At 60.7% G+C, this 17,468-nt stretch overlaps 2 protein-coding genes across 6 annotated transcripts; one reads left to right on the forward strand and one right to left on the reverse strand.

The window, feature by feature from the left end:
- Positions 1 to 1,885: 1,885 nt before the first annotated feature.
- On the reverse strand, positions 1,886 to 16,623 carry PGGHG (protein-glucosylgalactosylhydroxylysine glucosidase). Of its 5 annotated transcripts, none has more exons than XM_045486523.1 (14): positions 15,956 to 16,623; positions 15,036 to 15,319; positions 14,520 to 14,730; positions 14,009 to 14,444; positions 12,975 to 13,094; positions 12,409 to 12,540; positions 12,122 to 12,233; positions 11,807 to 11,879; positions 11,578 to 11,714; positions 11,319 to 11,452; positions 11,109 to 11,204; positions 10,834 to 10,931; positions 10,547 to 10,758; positions 1,886 to 2,042 (listed from the first exon to the last, which is right to left on the reverse strand). In XM_045486523.1, the coding sequence occupies exons 1-14, from the start codon at positions 16,435 to 16,437 to the stop codon at positions 1,984 to 1,986; spliced, it is 2,586 nt and encodes an 861-aa protein (XP_045342479.1). In that variant the 5' UTR covers positions 16,438 to 16,623; the 3' UTR covers positions 1,886 to 1,983. The 5 variants fall into 5 exon arrangements, with proteins under 5 accessions (XP_045342479.1, XP_045342481.1, XP_045342482.1 ...); XM_045486525.1 differs by lacking the exon at positions 15,956 to 16,623 and adding an exon at positions 15,621 to 15,939; XM_045486526.1 differs by lacking the exon at positions 15,956 to 16,623 and adding an exon at positions 15,575 to 15,939.
- IFITM5 (interferon induced transmembrane protein 5) lies at positions 5,936 to 7,290 on the forward strand. The gene is made up of 2 exons (XM_045486528.1): positions 5,936 to 6,281; positions 6,770 to 7,290. The coding sequence occupies exons 1-2, from the start codon at positions 6,093 to 6,095 to the stop codon at positions 6,980 to 6,982; spliced, it is 402 nt and encodes a 133-aa protein (XP_045342484.1). The 5' UTR covers positions 5,936 to 6,092; the 3' UTR covers positions 6,983 to 7,290.
- Positions 16,624 to 17,468: the final 845 nt, after the last annotated feature.

Consider the following 17,468-nt stretch of genomic DNA (forward strand, 5'->3'; position numbering starts at 1 on the left):
AAATGCAACACACTTCGCTACAGGACATTCATCAGGCCATAGAAGACTCATATTCAGGGACCAACACGTTGACATCTTTGTGCTTGCCTCTAGATCCCTGGCGGGAGCAGAAGGAAGGGTGTCGGGCATCGGTGGGTAGATGACATGGGGTAGTGTAAACTGTTTGATCTGGAATGTCCCGCTCCATCCTCTAATGCATTGGTGCTGGGCCCACTCAGAGCTCTGACTTGGCAGGTCTCGTACAACCCTGCTCACGTGGGCAACTCTGCCGCCAGGTGATCTGGTGGCCCACGTCCCCACCTGGCTGGCCCCACCACGCGATGGCTCTTACCCAGAAGGCCACTGATCCAGTGCAAGGATGAGCCAACCACCGTTTACTTCTATTCCCTTTCCTGGCCTGAGGAGTGGAAGCAGCCTGTTGGGACGGCCTGGGGGCCCACTGAGAGTTTTGATTTGGGTCAAGACCCCTTTAGGACTTGGCTTCCATGTGACCTCGTGCAGTAACATTCTGCCAGTTTGTCATCTGTCATTCTTTTTGTCATTTTTTTTTTTTTTTTTTGTCCTTCTTGGCCCCCATTTTGTTGCTTTTACGTGTTTGGGCTGGTGTTTACACTGACATGCACAAGTCTTAGCTGCTCGTTTTTTTTTTTTTTTAATTTTTAAATGTTTTTATTCACTTTTGAGAGAGCAAGAGAAGAGACAAAGCACAAGTGGGGTAGAGGCAGAGAGAGAGGGAGACAGGGGATCTGAAGCAGGCTCTGCACTAAGATATAACTGATATATCCCTTATGACTATAGATGGAAAATACTCAATGAATTTCTAGCACTCTGAATTCAGCAACATATCAGAAAGAGTATACACTGAGACCAAATGGGATTTCTCCCAGAAATGTAATGATAGTTTAAGAAGTAAAAAGCAATTACTATATTCCTCAAAATAGTAATTAACTACTATTAATTACTAGTATTAATTACTAGTAAGTAATTAAAATAGTAATAGCATGTGATCCAGTAAGTCCCCTGGGATCCCACTGGGTACTAACCCAAAGAAAATGAAAACACTAATTCAAAAAGATACACGCACCCCTACGTTCATTGCAGCATTATTTACAGTAGCCAAGTTACGGAAGCAGCCCAAGCGTCCATCTGTAGGTGAATGGATAAGGAAGATGTGGTGTGTATAGATGATGGAACATTCCACAGCCATAAGAAAAAAGAAATCTTGCCATCTGTGAACATGGGTGATCTAGAGGGCATTATACAAATGAAATAAGCCAGACAGACAAAGACAAATAGCATCTGATTTCAATTTCACTTACACGTAGCAGCTGAAAAACAAAGGAGGGGCACCTGGGTGGCTCAGTTGGTTAAGCCTCTGACTCTCGATTTCAGCTCAGGTCATTATCTCACAGTTTGTGAGAGTTTGTGTCAAGCCCTGTACTGACAGAGCAGAGCCTGCTTGGGATTCTCTCTTTCCCTCTCTCTCTGCCCCTCCCCTGCTCTCTCTCTCTCAAAATAAATAAACATTTTAAAAAATAAATAAAATATTTTTTTAATTCATTTTTTGAGAGATAGAGCGTGAGCAGGGGAGGGGCAGAGAGAGAGGGAGACACAGAATCCGAAGCAGGCTCCAGGCTCTGAGCCGTCAGCACACAGCCCAACCCCAGACTCCAACTCATGAACCACAGATCATGACCTGAGCCGAAGTGGGACACTTAACTGACTGAGCGACCCAGGCACCCAAATAAAAGAAAATCTTTAAAGAAATAAAATAATAAAATAAGATAACATACAAATGAACAAATAAGCAAACAGCAGAAACAGACTCATAAATACAGAGAACAAACTGATGATTGTCAGAGGGAAGGGAGGTGGGGGGTACAGGCTTCCACTTATGGAATGAATGAGTCACGAGGATGAAAAGCACAGGATAGGGGATACAGTCAATGACGTTGTCATATGTTGTGTGGTGACAGATGGCAGCTACACTTGTGCTGAGCCCAGCATAACGGACAGGCTTGTGGAATCACTATGTTGTACACCTGAAACCAGGTAACATTGCGCGTCAACTCCCCTTCAACTTAAAAAAATCAATCAGTATAATACTCCATATTAAAAGAATGAAGAAAAAACACCATGTGATCATCTCAGTTCCTGCAGAAAAAGTATTTGACAAAATCCAACAACCTTTCCTGATAACACACACACACACACACACACACACACACACCTAGAAATAGAAGGGAAATTCGTCAACCTGATAAAGGACGTCTATGGACAACTCACAGCTGACGTTACACCCCATGGTGAAAGACTGAAAGGTTTTCCCCTAAGATCCAGAACGAGGCCTCATCCTGGCCTCTTTTTCAGGTCGGGCACATCGGGTCCAAAGAATCAGGGGCTCCAGGCCCAAATCAAACTCTCAGGGGGGCCCCTGGAACTCCCCAGGAGGGAGGCAGTTTCCACTGCTCAGACGAGTTACCGGAAAAGAAAGAAAGGGTGGTTGACTCATCCTCACATTGGATCAGTGGCCCTCAGGGTCAGAGCCGTGGTGGTGGGGCCAGCCAGGTGGAGACGTCTGCAATTGCCCCTTCCCCCGCCCCCCCCACACCGGGAGAGAAATAAAGAACAGTGTCTCATCCTGAAGGGCAGCAGAAATCAGTGCCACCCTCGAACCTAACGGGTGCAGCGGTGCTGGCCCCCACCAGAGCCCCATTTCATTCACCAGTCTGACCCCCGGACCCAGGACCTTGGCAGAGACGGTGGAGTGCTGCAGACCGGCCCGGCGGGAGCCCCGCGTCAGCTGCTGTGCCAGATGTAGACCCAGTCGTCCTCAGGGCTGGGGTGTGTGGACGGGGACCTGCCCAGATCTCTAAAGACGGCCACGGGCCACCAGGTGGCAGACCTGCCTACCACGAGCAGGGCCGTCTCAGCCCCGCCAAGTCAGCAGGGATGCGTGAGAGGGTGGAGGTGGAACGTTCCAGATCAAACGGGCAGTTTGCACCACCGTGTCACCCACCCCTGCTGTGTGCGCCTGTCCCTCTGCTCCCACCAGGGCTGCGGGGAGAGCCCGTGCGAACCAGATGATGGAAAAGGAAGATTTCTCAGCCTGGTGCTCCAGGGGTCAGCTCAGTGTGAGCAGAGATCTGGACAGAGCTGGGGCTTGGACCCACACCCAGCCAGGGTGTCCTGCGGTCTAATGCTCTACATAGCCCCTCGCTCAAGGGTGTCCTGAGGATCCACGGGAAGGGAATGGTTCCTGGGAGCACAGCTGCAAGCCAGTTACTCTCTTTGGGCCCTTCGCTCAGAGGGTTCAACGTATTCCCGGTGTGGTTTCCTTCCCTGTTCTCAGTCTTCAGCTGGCACCTCCCGAGGTCTCAGAGCGTTGACCCCGATACAGGGTCCCATAATGTGTAGCATACTCCATGCTGGGTATGCAGGCTCGGGTCTACCAGTAACACACCTCTCCCCAAGCTGCCCACTTGAGCAAGCAGAGGTGATGATCCGGAAGGTAGCCACCAGATCAAAGAAGTGTATGAAGTGCTGTGTCGCCGTGGGTCGACTACACGGGGTAGGATACAGGGCCCAGGGGCAGGCCTGGTGGTTCTGCCTTTCCACACCCACACAGCTCCATCCTGCTACCGTGGGCTCTGTGAGTTCAGAGGTCCCGTTTCCCAAAGTGGGAAAGCTTCCATCACGTGACCCAACCAGGGCTCTGGATGCCACATGGACACCGGCTTTCTCCCAGCAGGGCCACGGACAAGGTCCCGGAGACGAGGGAGGGCTGCCGCTCCTCATGGGGGTGGGGAGCAGGCCCCCTCTTGCCCAGTTTTGATGGTAAATGGGCATGTGCAGCACTCCTGCCCCAGGAAGAGTGTGCTGACCAGGCCCCAGGTCTGCCAGAGAAGGGCTCACATCACACAGTCATCTGCTGGGCCTAGCAGAGGTGGTGGCCAAGGGTGAGGTGAACGTGGGACGGATTCCAGCGGAGAGAGACGATGGCTTCTGTGTGGCCCTGAGACCAGCGGCAGCAGCAGAAGACAGCCCTTTCCACTCACTTCCTTCTGAGTCCCCCCCCAGGATGAGGGGACTACTGAGACCCTGGAAAGACCGCCCCAGAGCCTGTACCAACACCATGATGCACATTCAGACCCACTATAGGGAAGGAAGGGCTCACTGCCCCAGCTTCTGGGGGGGGGGGGGTCACACCTCCTCTGAGAGGTACCCTGCTTCCCATGTCCAATCAACACAGTGGTGTACACACGGGGCCCTTTGCCCTGCTCCGGACATCTCGCAAGGGCCACCCGAGCTCCAGAGAGCCTGAGGGTTAGCTCTGGGCTTCACTGTGGCTTGGCTTCCCCTTCTCCTTCTGCCCTACCCTGCTTCAGCCCCTCCCTTCCAAGGGCTCGACCCCAACAACGTTCCTGTGAAGCATCCTACACACAGATCTCCTTGGGGTCTGCCTGGAACAACCTCGCAGGGCCTTAGCCATTAGCTATTAATCAGCCAATGGCCATTAGCCATCGCAATGACTTCGGATCTCACTGGGAGTGAGGTGGGAGCCACTGCAGTGTTCTGAGCAGAGGGAGGATGGACCTGTCTTCTGTTGTAACAGGATCACTCTGGGTTCAGTACTGAGAAGAGGGGGGCGAGTGTGACCTGGTCTCAGAGGTCATTCATCACAGGGTGATGACACTCGGCCTGCCCTGGGAGACGGGCCACACGGACTTGGTGTGGGTGACAGAGGGAGAAGGGGGGTAAGCCAATGCTTTTTGCTTGAACAGCTGGCTAGGTAGAGCCGCCGTCACCTGTGCTGGGAGACTCGGCAGAGGGAGAGCAGTGGACTGAATGTGTCCCCCACAATTTATTTGCTGAAATCCCAGTGCCCAAAGTGATGATACCACGAAGCCGGGGCTTTGGGAGGTAGTTAGGTCACGAGGGTGGGGCCTCACGATGGGATTGATGTTGTTATAAAAGAGACCCCACAGAGTCCCTAGCCCCTTCCAACACAGGAGCACACCGTGAGAAGTTGGCCATATTGTAACCAGGAGGGTGGTCTCCCCAGAATCTGTCCACACCGGCACCCTGATCTGACCTCCAGCCTCCAGAAGCATGAGGAACAAATCCGGTGTTTATGAGCCACTCAGTTGGTGGTACTTTGTTGTAAGGACTCCCACTGATGAAGACAGGAGGTTGGGGGACAGGAACCTGTGGTCTCTTGAGGAAAAGTTAGGTTGGAGACTTTTCTGAAAGCCCTGTTCCCAGGGTCGGCACTTAAGCATTGGGGTGGGGGTGGGGGGGGTTCAGCAGTGAAGTCTGGTCCTGTGATGAATATGCAGGTCATTGGTACACAGATGGCATTCGGGGGGCTGCTGGACCCTCCAGAGGGAGAGCAAAACAGACCCTGAGCTCATACCTCCAAACTTCTGAGGACTCATGAGGACACCAGCCAAGGAGGCTGAGAAGCAGCTGTGTGCCCACCAGGGGAGAGGGTTCACTGCGGCACGTGACGCAACCATACGGCCGCTGCTGGGGCCTCCTGCATGCCTGACCCCCTAGCGTGGCACAGCCCCTCTTCCGTCCCCCTGTGGCTCGTCTCCTCCTGCGGGTACATGGGCAGCGACTTCTGTATCCCCCCCGCGCCGCTGGACGCTGGCGGCCCGAGGTGACAGGGCAGCGCCTGAGCTCTGGGTTCTGGGGATAGAGTCCAAGCCCGGGGGTCTCCAGCCCGGCTCTGCAGCTGAGGCGGCATCGCGCCCACCCACAGCCCCGAGGTGGCAGCAGCTCCGAGGGGCCGGGTGGGGGGGGGGGGGGGCGGTCTGCAGCCGGCGCTCGCCCCTTCCTTTCCGTAGCCCCGGGGGGCTCCCGGGGGCGGGGGGGCGGGGCTCGCGCGGGGTGGGGGGCTGCCGGGGGGGGGGGGCGGGGGGCGGGGCGGGGCCGCGCTCCCGGCGGCGCCGGGCTGTAATTTGTCGTTATATTTAGCGGGCGGCGCCGGGCCCGGCCGCGGGAGGGCGGCGGCGGGGCTATAAGCGGCCCTGGGCGCCCACCCTCGAAGCGGGAGCCCGAGCGAGGAGGAGACGGCGCTGGAACCCATGGACACGTCGTACCCCCGCGAGGACCCCCGGGCCCCGACGCCCCGCAAGGACGGCGCCGCCCACACGGCCCTCACTGTGGGGGCGCCGCGACCCCCACCTCGAGACCACCTGATCTGGTCGGTGTTCAGCACCCTCTACCTGAACCTGTGCTGCCTCGGCTTCCTGGCGCTGGCCTACTCCATCAAGGTGGGCTGGCGGGGAGGGGTGGGGCTGGGGGGGGCGCTCTCCGGAGGGCCTGAGGGGCTCGTGGGGGGAGGGGGTTGGCGGAGGGGGAGCCGCTTGTCAAAGGGCCACTCCATGAGCGAGGCGCTGGACAAGCTCTCCACCTCGTGAGGGCTTCTCCTTTGAGGTCCCTCAGTAAGAGTCTGTCCTGCGGGGAGGGTCTAGTCCACGCAAAAGAACACAGAGTGGGTGGGGGCTTCCCAAGGGCTTCTCTTTCATCAGTGCTTTCCCCACGCTGAGGGCTCCTGTGAGCAAAGCACCCCCCCCCCCCCGGGCTTCGCTCGGGGGGGGGGGGGGGTTCTCGGCGTCCAGGGACTCCCCACCCACAGAGGGTCCTTGGAGCCCCACGCGGGCCTGGGATGGCTTCTGGGTCCACAGCTGCGGTGGGAGGGGCAGGAGGCAGGGCCCCCAGCGCGTGTAGAGACCCGGCCCTGCCACTCACTGGTCCGCAGGCCCGAGACCAGAAGGTGGCTGGAGACCTGGAGGCAGCCCGGCGTTTTGGCTCCAAGGCCAAGTGCTACAACATCCTGGCCACGATGTGGGCGTTGGTACCGCCTCTCCTGCTCCTGGCGCTGGTGGTGACCGGTGCCCTGCACCTGTCCCGGCTGGCCAAGGACTCTGCTGCCTTCTTTAGCACCAAGTTCGACGACTCGGACTATGACTGACAGGCGGGGCCTTGTCCTCCTGCTGACCCACGGATCCTGATGCCAGGACCACCCCCCCCAGGGGCTGCCCCAGGGGCTCCACCCTGACCCCCTGGAAACCCGACTCCGCCACAGGGCCTGATGCCCACTCCTCCCACCCCAGCCTGGGCATCTAATGCTGACCCTGAAGAGCCCTCATTTGGACCCCAGTGGCCTCACTCTAACCCCAGTGGTCCCCGCCCCCCTGACTCCTTGCCCCCAGGCCGGAACCTCCTGCCCCACTCACCAGACTCAGCCTGGATTTCACAATTAAAGCGCCTGGTTCTGGACAGTGCCTCCTGGGTTTCTTGCAGGGGAGAGAGAGGGTTTCTTCCTGAGGGGAGCTACCCCAGGGACCACCCAAGCCACCCTCCGCCCTGGACTGACCCCAGCACGATGGCAGGGTGACCTGTTCTGTCTGCTGGGCCCCAACTGTCCCTTCACTCAGGCGCTGGGTGGCTTGTGGCTTCTGGGGTGGAGGCCCCAGAGTATTTTAGAATGAAGTTTGGGAACTCAGGCTTTTGATCTCTGCTGCCCTGCCGGGCACTGTGGTTTAGCGGCCCCCCTTCCAGAACACGTGTGCCCTTACCCATGTGTGTGCACGTGTGTTAAGTGGGAGTCCCTGGGAGGACATCTTGGGTCCTCGCCCTGCATGTTTCTGTCAGTGGGTTGGGGGGAGTCACTCTGTCCCTGTGGCCCCTGCACTCCTGCACTCTGAGAAAGCTTAGTCCCCACGGTGGGTTTCCTCCCTCCTGGGTCAGTGGGGCTGGACACAAAGACACACGAGCACACAGGCATGTCCTTGTCACCCACGCACACACTTATCACACAGACACACACTTGTGTGAAGGGAGGAAACTGGGAGTGAGGACCCTTTCTGGGCATCCTTGGTGTTCCCCCCCTTCCCGGAAACCAGCGGAGCCTGGCAAGAGGAGGTTGCTAAGCACATGCACACTCCCTGTGTGGCTGGGGATGAAGTCCCTTAGGCCTCACTGTGGCCGGTCCAATGACAGGGCAGGCTAATTGCAGGGGCCTTAACTGCCGGGCGGCTCAGGGTTTTGAGCACCCCACCCAGGGTTCCTTCCCCACCCAGGGAGCCCCCTTTGCCTACCCATCTGCCTGGGCTGGGGGTGGGGGTCTGTCTAGCCGCTGTACTTGGAGCCTCAGAGTCCCCTCTTCTCCCGTGACAGCCGACGACTTACCTAGCTGTCTCCACAGTGTGCCCGTAGGGATGGTGTCCTGGCGGCATGCCAACAGTAGCCCAGCGGTAAGCTGGAGCGTGTGCGGCTCTGAGCCGGCCCCTGCAGCAGGGGTGTGAGCAGCCTGGGGCCTGGCCCCTGCTGGGTGCCGGTCCCAGGTTGCGCCAAGGACAAGGGCAGTGTGCCAGTGACTGGACCAGGATGGAGAGAGCGTGCCGACCCTGAGTACCAGATTTGGCCCAAGAAGGGAGTGACCTGTGCTGGGTGCACAGGCTGGGAGTTGGCGTCAGCTTGCCTGTGGCCAGGTTGACGTCCCTAAGCATGGGATGGTCTGCTGTCCCCTTTGGTCATGGGGGAAGGCCACCAGCAGCCCTCCCTATCCCCAGACTGTCTCCTGGCGAGGCTGAGGGACCCTGACCCAGCTTAGGCAGTTGGCTGCCCCGGCCACCCTTGACCAGCCACGCCAGCACATGGGTACTGTCACCCTACCATGGCCCCCTCAGAGGGTCACCTCACTATGTGTGCAGGGGACCGCATACATACATGGCTTATACACACAGGGCCACCTACCGCCGCACCTGATGTCTGCACCCACATCTGGCTCCAGGGCTGCAAAGATAAGCATCTGCTCTCCTGGGACAGTCCCCAGCCACCCGACATCAGCAGACCCACTCTGGCCTTTGCCACACAGCCAGCAGTTGAGGGAGAGCCTGTGGGCAGCCGAGCGAGCCCCACCAAGGTGCTGGCTCTGTTCGCTGAGGTCACGTACCCTTGGGAATCAGCACTCCCGTGCGTGCAGCTCTACAGCTTGGAGGCCACGCTTCTTCCCATGTGCTGCTCCCCGCAGTAACCCAGAGATGAGCCTCAGGATTCCCGACGCCTCTGGCCACCCGCCTTCCCCCCTCTCCCTCACGTGGCTCTGTCCCTCACAGCTTGTCTGCCCGGTGTCTGCTTCTTGGAGAACCTGCACTAACTCTCCACCGAGAACAGAGTGCACAGAGGTTTGCCAGAGCGAAGTGAGAGTGAAGCCAAGTGGCTGGCCCAACTGCTTGCTCTAAGTGAGCAGGCCCCTGTGCCTCTCGATCCGACCCATCCATCATGCAGCCCTTGCTTCCAGAAGGAAGGAGCGTACCAGCTTCCGAGGGCAAACTTTTCTCAGCACGCAACTTTAATTCCTCGGGCTCTCACCAAGACTGTGGTGGCAGATCTCATCTCAGTCTTGAGAAATTCCCAAGGACCCAACGTGGGAGTGCCAGCTGGGGGGCTGAGGCCCCAGGGGGAGAGGCTGAACAGAGCCTCGGGCCATGGGCAGCCCGTCAGCACAGATGGGCCCAGGCCTGTGGCCTTGAAGCCATGCGCACTTGGCCCCAGTTCTTCGGGCTGGTCAGAGGGAAGATGTAAGGTCTCGCTCTGCAGCCCATCCCCCTCTCTTCTTGGCTGAGGAAAGGCCTGTGATGGAGACCATCCAACCTGAGCGAAGTGGCCCAGGGGCTGGAGCAGCCAAGGACTGAGGACGCGGAGGGTCCACGACAGCCTGAGAGCCCCTCGACCCCACCGTGCCCGACCCCATCTGTCGGACACACCAGGTTCCTTTTGGGTCTGCAAATGAGAATCCTGAGGGATTCTGCAGGAGACTGAGCAATTCTGCCTCATGCCCCACCCCTGCCATCCCGCACAAAGAGGCCTGCACCTGTCTCTGCCTCCTCGGCAGAGAGGAAGCCACGCCCCCAACCCACCCTGAGGCATCCTGGGGAAGGGACAGGTGCGGCAGGTGTCAGCCACAAAGGCAGGCACAGATGTGGCTGAGGAGGCCATTGGGGGAGGGGCTCAGGCTGGAGGCAGACCTTCTTAAACTTTGGGCCAACGAATTCAGACTTTCCCTGGAGCCTGTGAGCCTGACTGCCGGTTGGAGAATGGGCAGGAGGGAGGGACTCAGCCGACCGGGAGGGTGTTGATGAGGGTGCAGCCAGCTGGGGGCGCTCACAGAGGGAGCGGGCAGATGGGAGGACCCGAGACTTCTCTGAAGCCCTGATCAGTCAGGTGCAGTGGCCAAGACAGCGCCAGGGCAAGGGAACTGGTGGGGGTTGGAGGACCCAATGGTGTCCCACAGGGGGTCCTGTGGGTTCTGGGGCAGGTGTCTAACGTCTTCCAAAAATTCTCCTAGGAAACTCTTGGAGAACAACTTGCTGCCTCTGCTTCCTACGAGAGTGACCTCTGTATCCGTCCAGCTGAGGAGGGAAAGGAGACTCTGTACCCTGCAGGGGGGGGAGGGCATTTTGAATGGGGGGTTACCCTGGCGAGGTGACGTGCTCTGCACCCTCGGGTGAGTCTGGGGGTGGCGGCCTACCTGGGAGCAGGGGGAGTCGAGTGTGTGATGGCCACAGCTCAGCCTCCAGCAGGGGGGCCCAGGGCCCTGCCCGGGTTTTAACCTCGATCGTCACTGAGTCCTCGGAGAAGGAGAAGTCAAGCTTGCTCCCTTGGTAAGAGATGCCGTAGATGCGTACCCCAGAGACCTCTGCCAGACACACGGGGTCGAAGGTCATGCCAGCCCCTGTGATCCTGGGGGGAGGGAAGAGTTTCATGAGGAGCCAGAAGGTAGGGGGCTTGCGAATGTCCTGTCAGAGCCGCACTCACCTGAACCCCGCGAATCCGAAGAGTGCCGCCTGCAGGAAGCCCCCCATGCCCGTCAGGAAGTTCACAGCGCCGGACCCATCTGCGTTCTCCGTCCACACCTGCCCGTGGCAGGCAGTTAGTGCATTGACTCCCAGGACATGGGCGCCACGAGGCTGCTGCCCCTGTTCCAGAAGGGTCCTGACCCTGCGGTGACTCCCCTGTCCCGAGGCTGGGCTCCCACTCCCACCGCCAAGGGGCCCGGGTGGGAGGCAAGTGGGGTCGGCTTGAGAATTGACCTTGAAGGGCTCCGTGATGTTGGCAAAGCTCCTCTCCAGGAGGTCCCGCGCCCGCCGCGGCTCCTTCAGCTCCATCCAGCCCACTGCAAACATGCTCTGGGGCCAGAGGTCAGAGGTCAGAGAACACACTGGGTTGAAGCCCACTGCGTGGGGAGGGAAGACAGAAACTAGTGACGACCGCCCCTCCCCCACACCCTGCAGTCTCCTTACCCAGGTCATGGCAGGGCCCTTTGGGGACGTCACGGCCTCATAAATCTCTAGGTTTTTCCTGCGGGTACGAGGACTCAGGTGGAAAGGGATGGGGTATCCCAGGAGCACGACATCGGCCTGCTTCACCTCTTCTCCTGTGGAGGGACAGGTGCTGCTCACGGGGAGACAAGCTGGTGGGGGCTGCTCAGTCAGGTTGGGGGCATCCAGTCCTGTGGAGGGGGTGGGGAAGGGGCCCCAAGGCAGCTCCAAGTGCACTCACCAGGCTGGTACCCGTCAAACTCAGGGTGGAAGTTCCGCCTTGGGTCGAAGGGCACCTTGATCTTATCGGCCACCGCCAGCCATTCGCCGGGGACAGGCTGAGCCAGGTCCCGGGCCAGGGCAGCCGCAAAGCGCAGGCTAGGGGTAGACGTAGGAAGGGGGGGCTCTAGCCTTAGCCCTCCAGGCTGGCTCCCTGCACGTGGAACTTGGGCAGGGGTCTTGGGTCTGACCTGTTCTGGACCAGGACGTTGGTGTACGCCGAGTTGTCGACCCCCGGATGGTACTCGTCGGGGGGCATGACTCCTGGGCACACGAGTGCAAGGAGGCGCTCAGCGCGGGGTCTCGGGGATCTGCCCCCGATGCCGGCGGCCAAGGTGCGGCTGGCACCATGGGCCGCCAGAGACCACACGCCGAACTGAAGGGCATCCCCCTGGCCCACCGGTCTGTGGCCACCCACTCTCCCTGCCGTGGACATCCACGCCTCCCCTCCCCCATAAGCAACCCCTCCCCGTGACTGTCCCCCCCCACCCCCGCTGTGCCCTCACCCTTCAGGTGGTACTTCTCCTCCTCAGGGCTCCACTCCACACGGCTACACCAAAACTCAGCCACGGCCCTGACAACGTCCCAGCCACCGGCCTCTCGGAAGAGCTGCAAGTCCTGGGAGAGCGGGGGAGGGTGGGACAGAGGCCGCGCCATCCACGACTGTGGTCCTCGCTGGTCCCTGCATGTCTTGTCCGTGCCCACCCTTCCGAGTGCCCGGCAGTGAAGGCCCGGCTCCGGGCAGGAAGTCACGGCCGCGTCGGGGGGCTGGTCGTACGTGCTGACGCCTCACCTGGGTGGCGTGGTAGTAAAGCTGGAAAGCCAACACCACGGCTCCGTTTATATGAAGTTCCTGGGTCCCATAAATGTCCTCCGGACACACCTCCAGACCAGAGCCCGCACTCTCCCAGGCAAACTTGGCTCCCTGAGGAGTTGGGGGGATGGAACAGACTTGACTGTTCTGGGCGTGGGGGCACAGGGGCAGTCCACCATTCCCAATACTCAGCCTTCGGCCAAGGAGAACAGGGCGGGCACTGACTGTCCGGGTGCCCTCATGGGGGCCTGCGGGCTCTGGGTGCCCAGTGGGTGCCCCTATCATAGGCCTGGTGGCTTTGCCCAGTTTCCCTGTGTGCTGACCCTGGGCCAGGGCAGTAAGGGGACTCTAGGTGAGCCCCGGCCAGGCTGTTCCTGCTGCCTCTACGGCACAGGCTGAGGGGTGCCGTGAGCCTGTGTAAGAATCTGGGAAACCCAGCCCCACCCAGAGAGGAACCTGAGGGGAGGGGTGCAGGCCTAGGAGGGATGTGGGGACATCAGGCCCCTCAGGGGGCCCTGTAGGGTCGGCACCCAGGTCCCCCTCACCTGGTAGCCCAGCCTCCGGGCATTGTCCAGGGCCCCACCCAGCGTCCGGATGCGGTACTCCAGAAGGGCCCTGGCGGCCTCTGGGTGGAACATCAGGATATTTGGGAACATCCAGAGATCCTAAGAGCACAGCCAAGGGCCCCTGGTTCAGGAGCTCTCGCTCCCTTCTCTCTCCCGTCTGCCCACACTCTGCCCTGGCCAGAGGCAGCACTGCTCCATGCCGCCTCCCCAGCAGCCCCTCTGTCTCCTTCCAGCTTCTTCCTCTGCTGCCCACCCTGGCTCCATCCTGGGCCATCCACACCTGCCCATCCCACGGCCCAGTCTCCAGGCCGAACGCTCCCCGGGCCCGGTCCCCGGCGCAGCACTTCCCCTCCCCAGCAGGCCTCTGGGTCTGCCCCGGAGCTCAGGCCAGAATCTGGGCATGGGCAGCCTGGACGGGAGCCTGCTCTGTGGCTCACTAGCTGCCTGACCTAGTGAGTGACTCAGCTTCTCTCAGCCTCACCAGCGTGGGCCACAGCATTGGCTGCTGAGGGGTTCGCACCCTGGGTCCCTCCCGTGCCCAACGTCCGCCAAGTCCCAGCCTCTCCTGGCTCCCACTCCTGTCTGAGGCCTCACCCTCTTCTACCCATGCTCCACTCAGCAGCTAGACTACACCTCTGTCAGTGTCACTCCCAAGTTAAAGTCTCCATGGCTAACCCTAACACCCCACCCCACCCCCGCCCTGCAGCTGCTCCTCTTGCCGTGGTGAGAGCCCCTGTTGCCCTGGCCAGATGGCACACACCCTCTGAGCTCTGGTGTTTGTACCTTCTGGTCCCTCTGCCCGAGTCACTCTTTTCCACCAAAGTCCTGTGCGTCCCACCTCCTCCAGGAAGGCTCCCCTTCTGCCCTGGCCTCTGTGCCTCTCCAGTCACAGTCCCCATCCCAGGTAGGGCAGAGACAGCAGCCACACCTGTGCCCGCAGCCACGGGATCCCCTGCACCAGTGTGCTGCCCCACCTGTGCATGCTGTGTGTTGGGAGGTAGAACAGTACATACCTGGTCCCAGAAGACATGGCCCCAGTAGCATTCCTCTCGGCTCCCATTGGACAGGCCCCCGGGGCTGAGGCCATGGCTGGCGTACCCTGGGGCCCCCGGCTGGGGCAGCGCACTGAGCAGGTAATAGAGGGCACCACGCAGGGCCTGGCGCAGAGGTAGGGGCCCCACCACGTCCAGGCCACAGCCAGCCCAGAGCTGGGCCCAGGCCTGGGCGTGGGCAGGGTACAGAGCGGCCCCCGCCTGCAGCTGCAGGGCCTCCGTGAGGCAGGCTTGGGCCTCCGCCTGGCTGCCGCCCACCACGGTCAGGAACTCCCAGGTCCGGTCTTCTTCGCTTTCCCCGAGGGTCAGGGCTGGGGGCACTGGTGTCCATAGCATGTGTACCTCCTGCTGCGGCCCCCCAGGGTGCTCTGGGGTGAGTGTGTGGCCACAAAGGTACCTGCAAGAGTGCGGCCATGTCTAAGGGACCAGCTCCCTCCTCGGTCTACCTGGCCAGCCCTGACGGCCTCCTCACCGGGCTCCCTGGAAGTCAGGACCCAGATGCAGGTGAAGGTCCGGGCTTTCTGGGGAGAAGGTCGACTGCAGCAGCACCGTAATGGGTCGGCTCTCCCCGGCCATGCGGGTGATGGACACACTGAGAGCCAGGACGTGAGGCAGCGTGCGGTGGGCGTAGAGGCGCTGGGAGGCCCGGAAGCCGGGGCCCTCTAGAGTGTGCAGAAAGGAGCCTGGGGAGGGGCAGAGGGGGTCAGGGCAACTCACACGCCCCACTTAGGACCCCCGAGGACAGTTACCAAGCTGCCAGCCCCTCGGCAAGGTGGATCCGCCCTCTGAGCCCCAGCTGCCCCATCTGGGAAGCTACAGCTGCACAGAGGGCCCCACGCGCCAGTGCCAGCCAGGTCGGGAGGCCGGCAGGGCTGAAGCCCTCGTCTTCTCTGTGAGCCAGCATCCTGAGTTAGGAGGTGCTGGGATGGGACTGCCGTTGGTTGCCGCACTCACCTCGGGTGTGGGGGAGCGGGACAGTGGTGGCTACCTGTATTAGTGTCCAGGGCAAAGGTCTTGGTCAGCTGATTTCCGGTCTCTGCAGGGGCCTCCAGCTGGACGTTGAGGGGACTAGGCAGAATGGCCCGGTGTGTGTCCCCACAAGCCCCATTGTACACGCCGCTCACATGCAGCGTGTCATGATACACACGCGTGCCCAAGTATGTGTTGGTCACGGTGGCCAAGAGCCGGGGGTCACCGGGCAGAGAATGGGCACTGAATATGGTGGGGTCCTCGCTGGCATCCTCCATGGAAAGCCTTGCTCGGCAGATTGGCCTGGAAAAGGGGGAGTCAGGGGCCCCCACAACTGGCCGGCCTTGTTCCCTCTTCTGACTGTAAACCCCCCGGCACCCACTGGAACTTGGCGGATGCCTCCGAGAGCTGGTGGGAGGGCTGTGGGCCACCCGCACTCAGCCCTGATTTTCCATAGCCCTTACTTTTGAGCCACCCCTGGAAACACCTCCAACCCTGAGAGACGCTCAAACCCCTGATGCTGACCTCCAGAGACCCAGTGAGTCCCCAGATTCCCACCTTCAGACCTCAGCTCTCTCCAAGCCGCGCCCCTCCAAGCCCAGACCTGTTAGTGGGGAGCTCGGAGGCCTCAGTCTTCCGGACCTGGGGGAGGGGCGCCGTCGCCGGGCGGGGAAGCGGCCAGAGCTCTGCGGAGCGGGCTGGGGAGGAGGGTCTCTGGGCCACACCGCAGCCGGCGTAAACCCAGGCCCCAGCTCGCTCGGCGCCGCCCCTTCCAGGCAGGGGGGAGAAGTCGCGGGCGCCGCCGTCTCGGCCGGAAGGCCCCGCGATCCCCGCCCCCGGGCCCCAGGGCGGAGCAGCCGGTGTGCCGACCCGGTGCCCCCGGCGCGCCGGCGGGCCTCCCGGGGAAGCCGCGCGGGCCCGCACAGTTCGAACCCCGACCTCAAGGACGCGTGGAGGGACGGCTGTGAGAGGGGCAGGGGCCTCTGGTGTGCGATCGCCCCTCGCCGGCCGCGGCTTCCTCCCTCCCGGGTCTCCCCTTCCGGGGAGGGGCGCGGGTGGTCCTCCTCCTGCAGAAGTCCTCCTCTTCGCTCGCTCCGGCTCTTCCTCGCGCCCTGCCCGGCCCGTCGTACCCCCAGTCTGCATCCCCCGCCTGGGCCCTCTAAGGCGGCTAGGCCACGGGTCTGTCTCCTAGCCTCTCTGGCCCCGCGCCTGACCCAGATGTCTGTGCTCCACCCCTGGGCCCAGCAGGAGATACTCAGAGCCAACGTGTGCCTGGAAGTCTGCTCTTCCTGTGGCCTCCCCCAGTGTCGGCGATGGGGACTCCACCTGTCCAGGTGCTCAGGCCCCCGTGGCCCACCCCCTCCACTTCTGTCCACAAATCCTGTTGTTCTCCACTTTCCACGGCTTGTCAGCTTCATCATCCCCACTGCCGCCCGGCCACCTCTGAGAGCAAGCCCTCCTCTTGGATGGACAGTCCGCACGCCCTACTTATGCTCTGCCCTATATAGCCCTTGTTAACACAGCCACAGCCACCCTGAGAGTGCCTTCTGCTCAGAAGCCTGCAATGGTGCCCGCCCCCACCCAGAGGGCAGGCCAGCTAGCATTCCTGACCACCTGCTCCCCACCGGCCCCCCTCACACCTCTGCTAGGCCACTGCTGCCACTGTGGCTTCCTTGCTGCCTCTGCAACAGTCCAAGCATGTGCCCTGTTATGGACTGAATGTTTGCGTGCCCCCAGATCATCCATTGAAATCTAATTCCCGGTGCGACCATTTTGGAAGTGGGGCCTTGGGGAGGTTATTAGATCAAGAGCTGTCAAGAGTGGGATTAGAGCCCCTACGGGCAAAGGCCTGAGACCTAGCCCGCTGTTTCCACCATGTGGGGACACAGCAAGAGGAGAGCGCTCTGCAGACGGGAGGAGGGTCCTTGTCAGACACTGGGTTGACTGGCACCTTGGCCTTGGACCTCCCAGCCTCCGGAGAAATGAATTTGTGTTTGGGAGGCCCCCCGGTTTGTGGTCTCTTCCAGCAGCCTGAGTTGGCCAAGACACTCCTCTTCATGGCTTTTGTACTGTTCCTTTGCCGGGAACACTTTCCTTCGAGGTACCCTCAGGGCCTGATGCCTCACTTCCGTCCTGTCCTGTCCATAAGAGATCCCTCCCTTGTAACGGGGTTCCACGGTCTCCTCCCACTTTGCCCTGCTTTGCTTTCCTCCAAGCATTTGTTGGTGCCTGTCTGTACCTGTTTACTATCTGTCTTCCTGCCAGTCTCAGGAAGGCAGGGACTTTTGTCTGTTTTGTGGAATGAATGACTGGACTTGAACCCTGATTATGGAAGGAAATTTCCCCTCGAGGTGAAGGGGCTGCCTCCCACGCTTCTTCCCCACCTGGACTGGGGTCCCAGGAGCTGGCTAAGCCCTGCAGTGTTGAGCAGAGAGGACCTGAAGACCCAGGG

This window comes from Leopardus geoffroyi, chromosome D1 (genome assembly GCF_018350155.1).
Source record: "Leopardus geoffroyi isolate Oge1 chromosome D1, O.geoffroyi_Oge1_pat1.0, whole genome shotgun sequence".
In the NCBI taxonomy this organism is placed as follows: Eukaryota; Metazoa; Chordata; class Mammalia; order Carnivora; family Felidae; genus Leopardus; species Leopardus geoffroyi.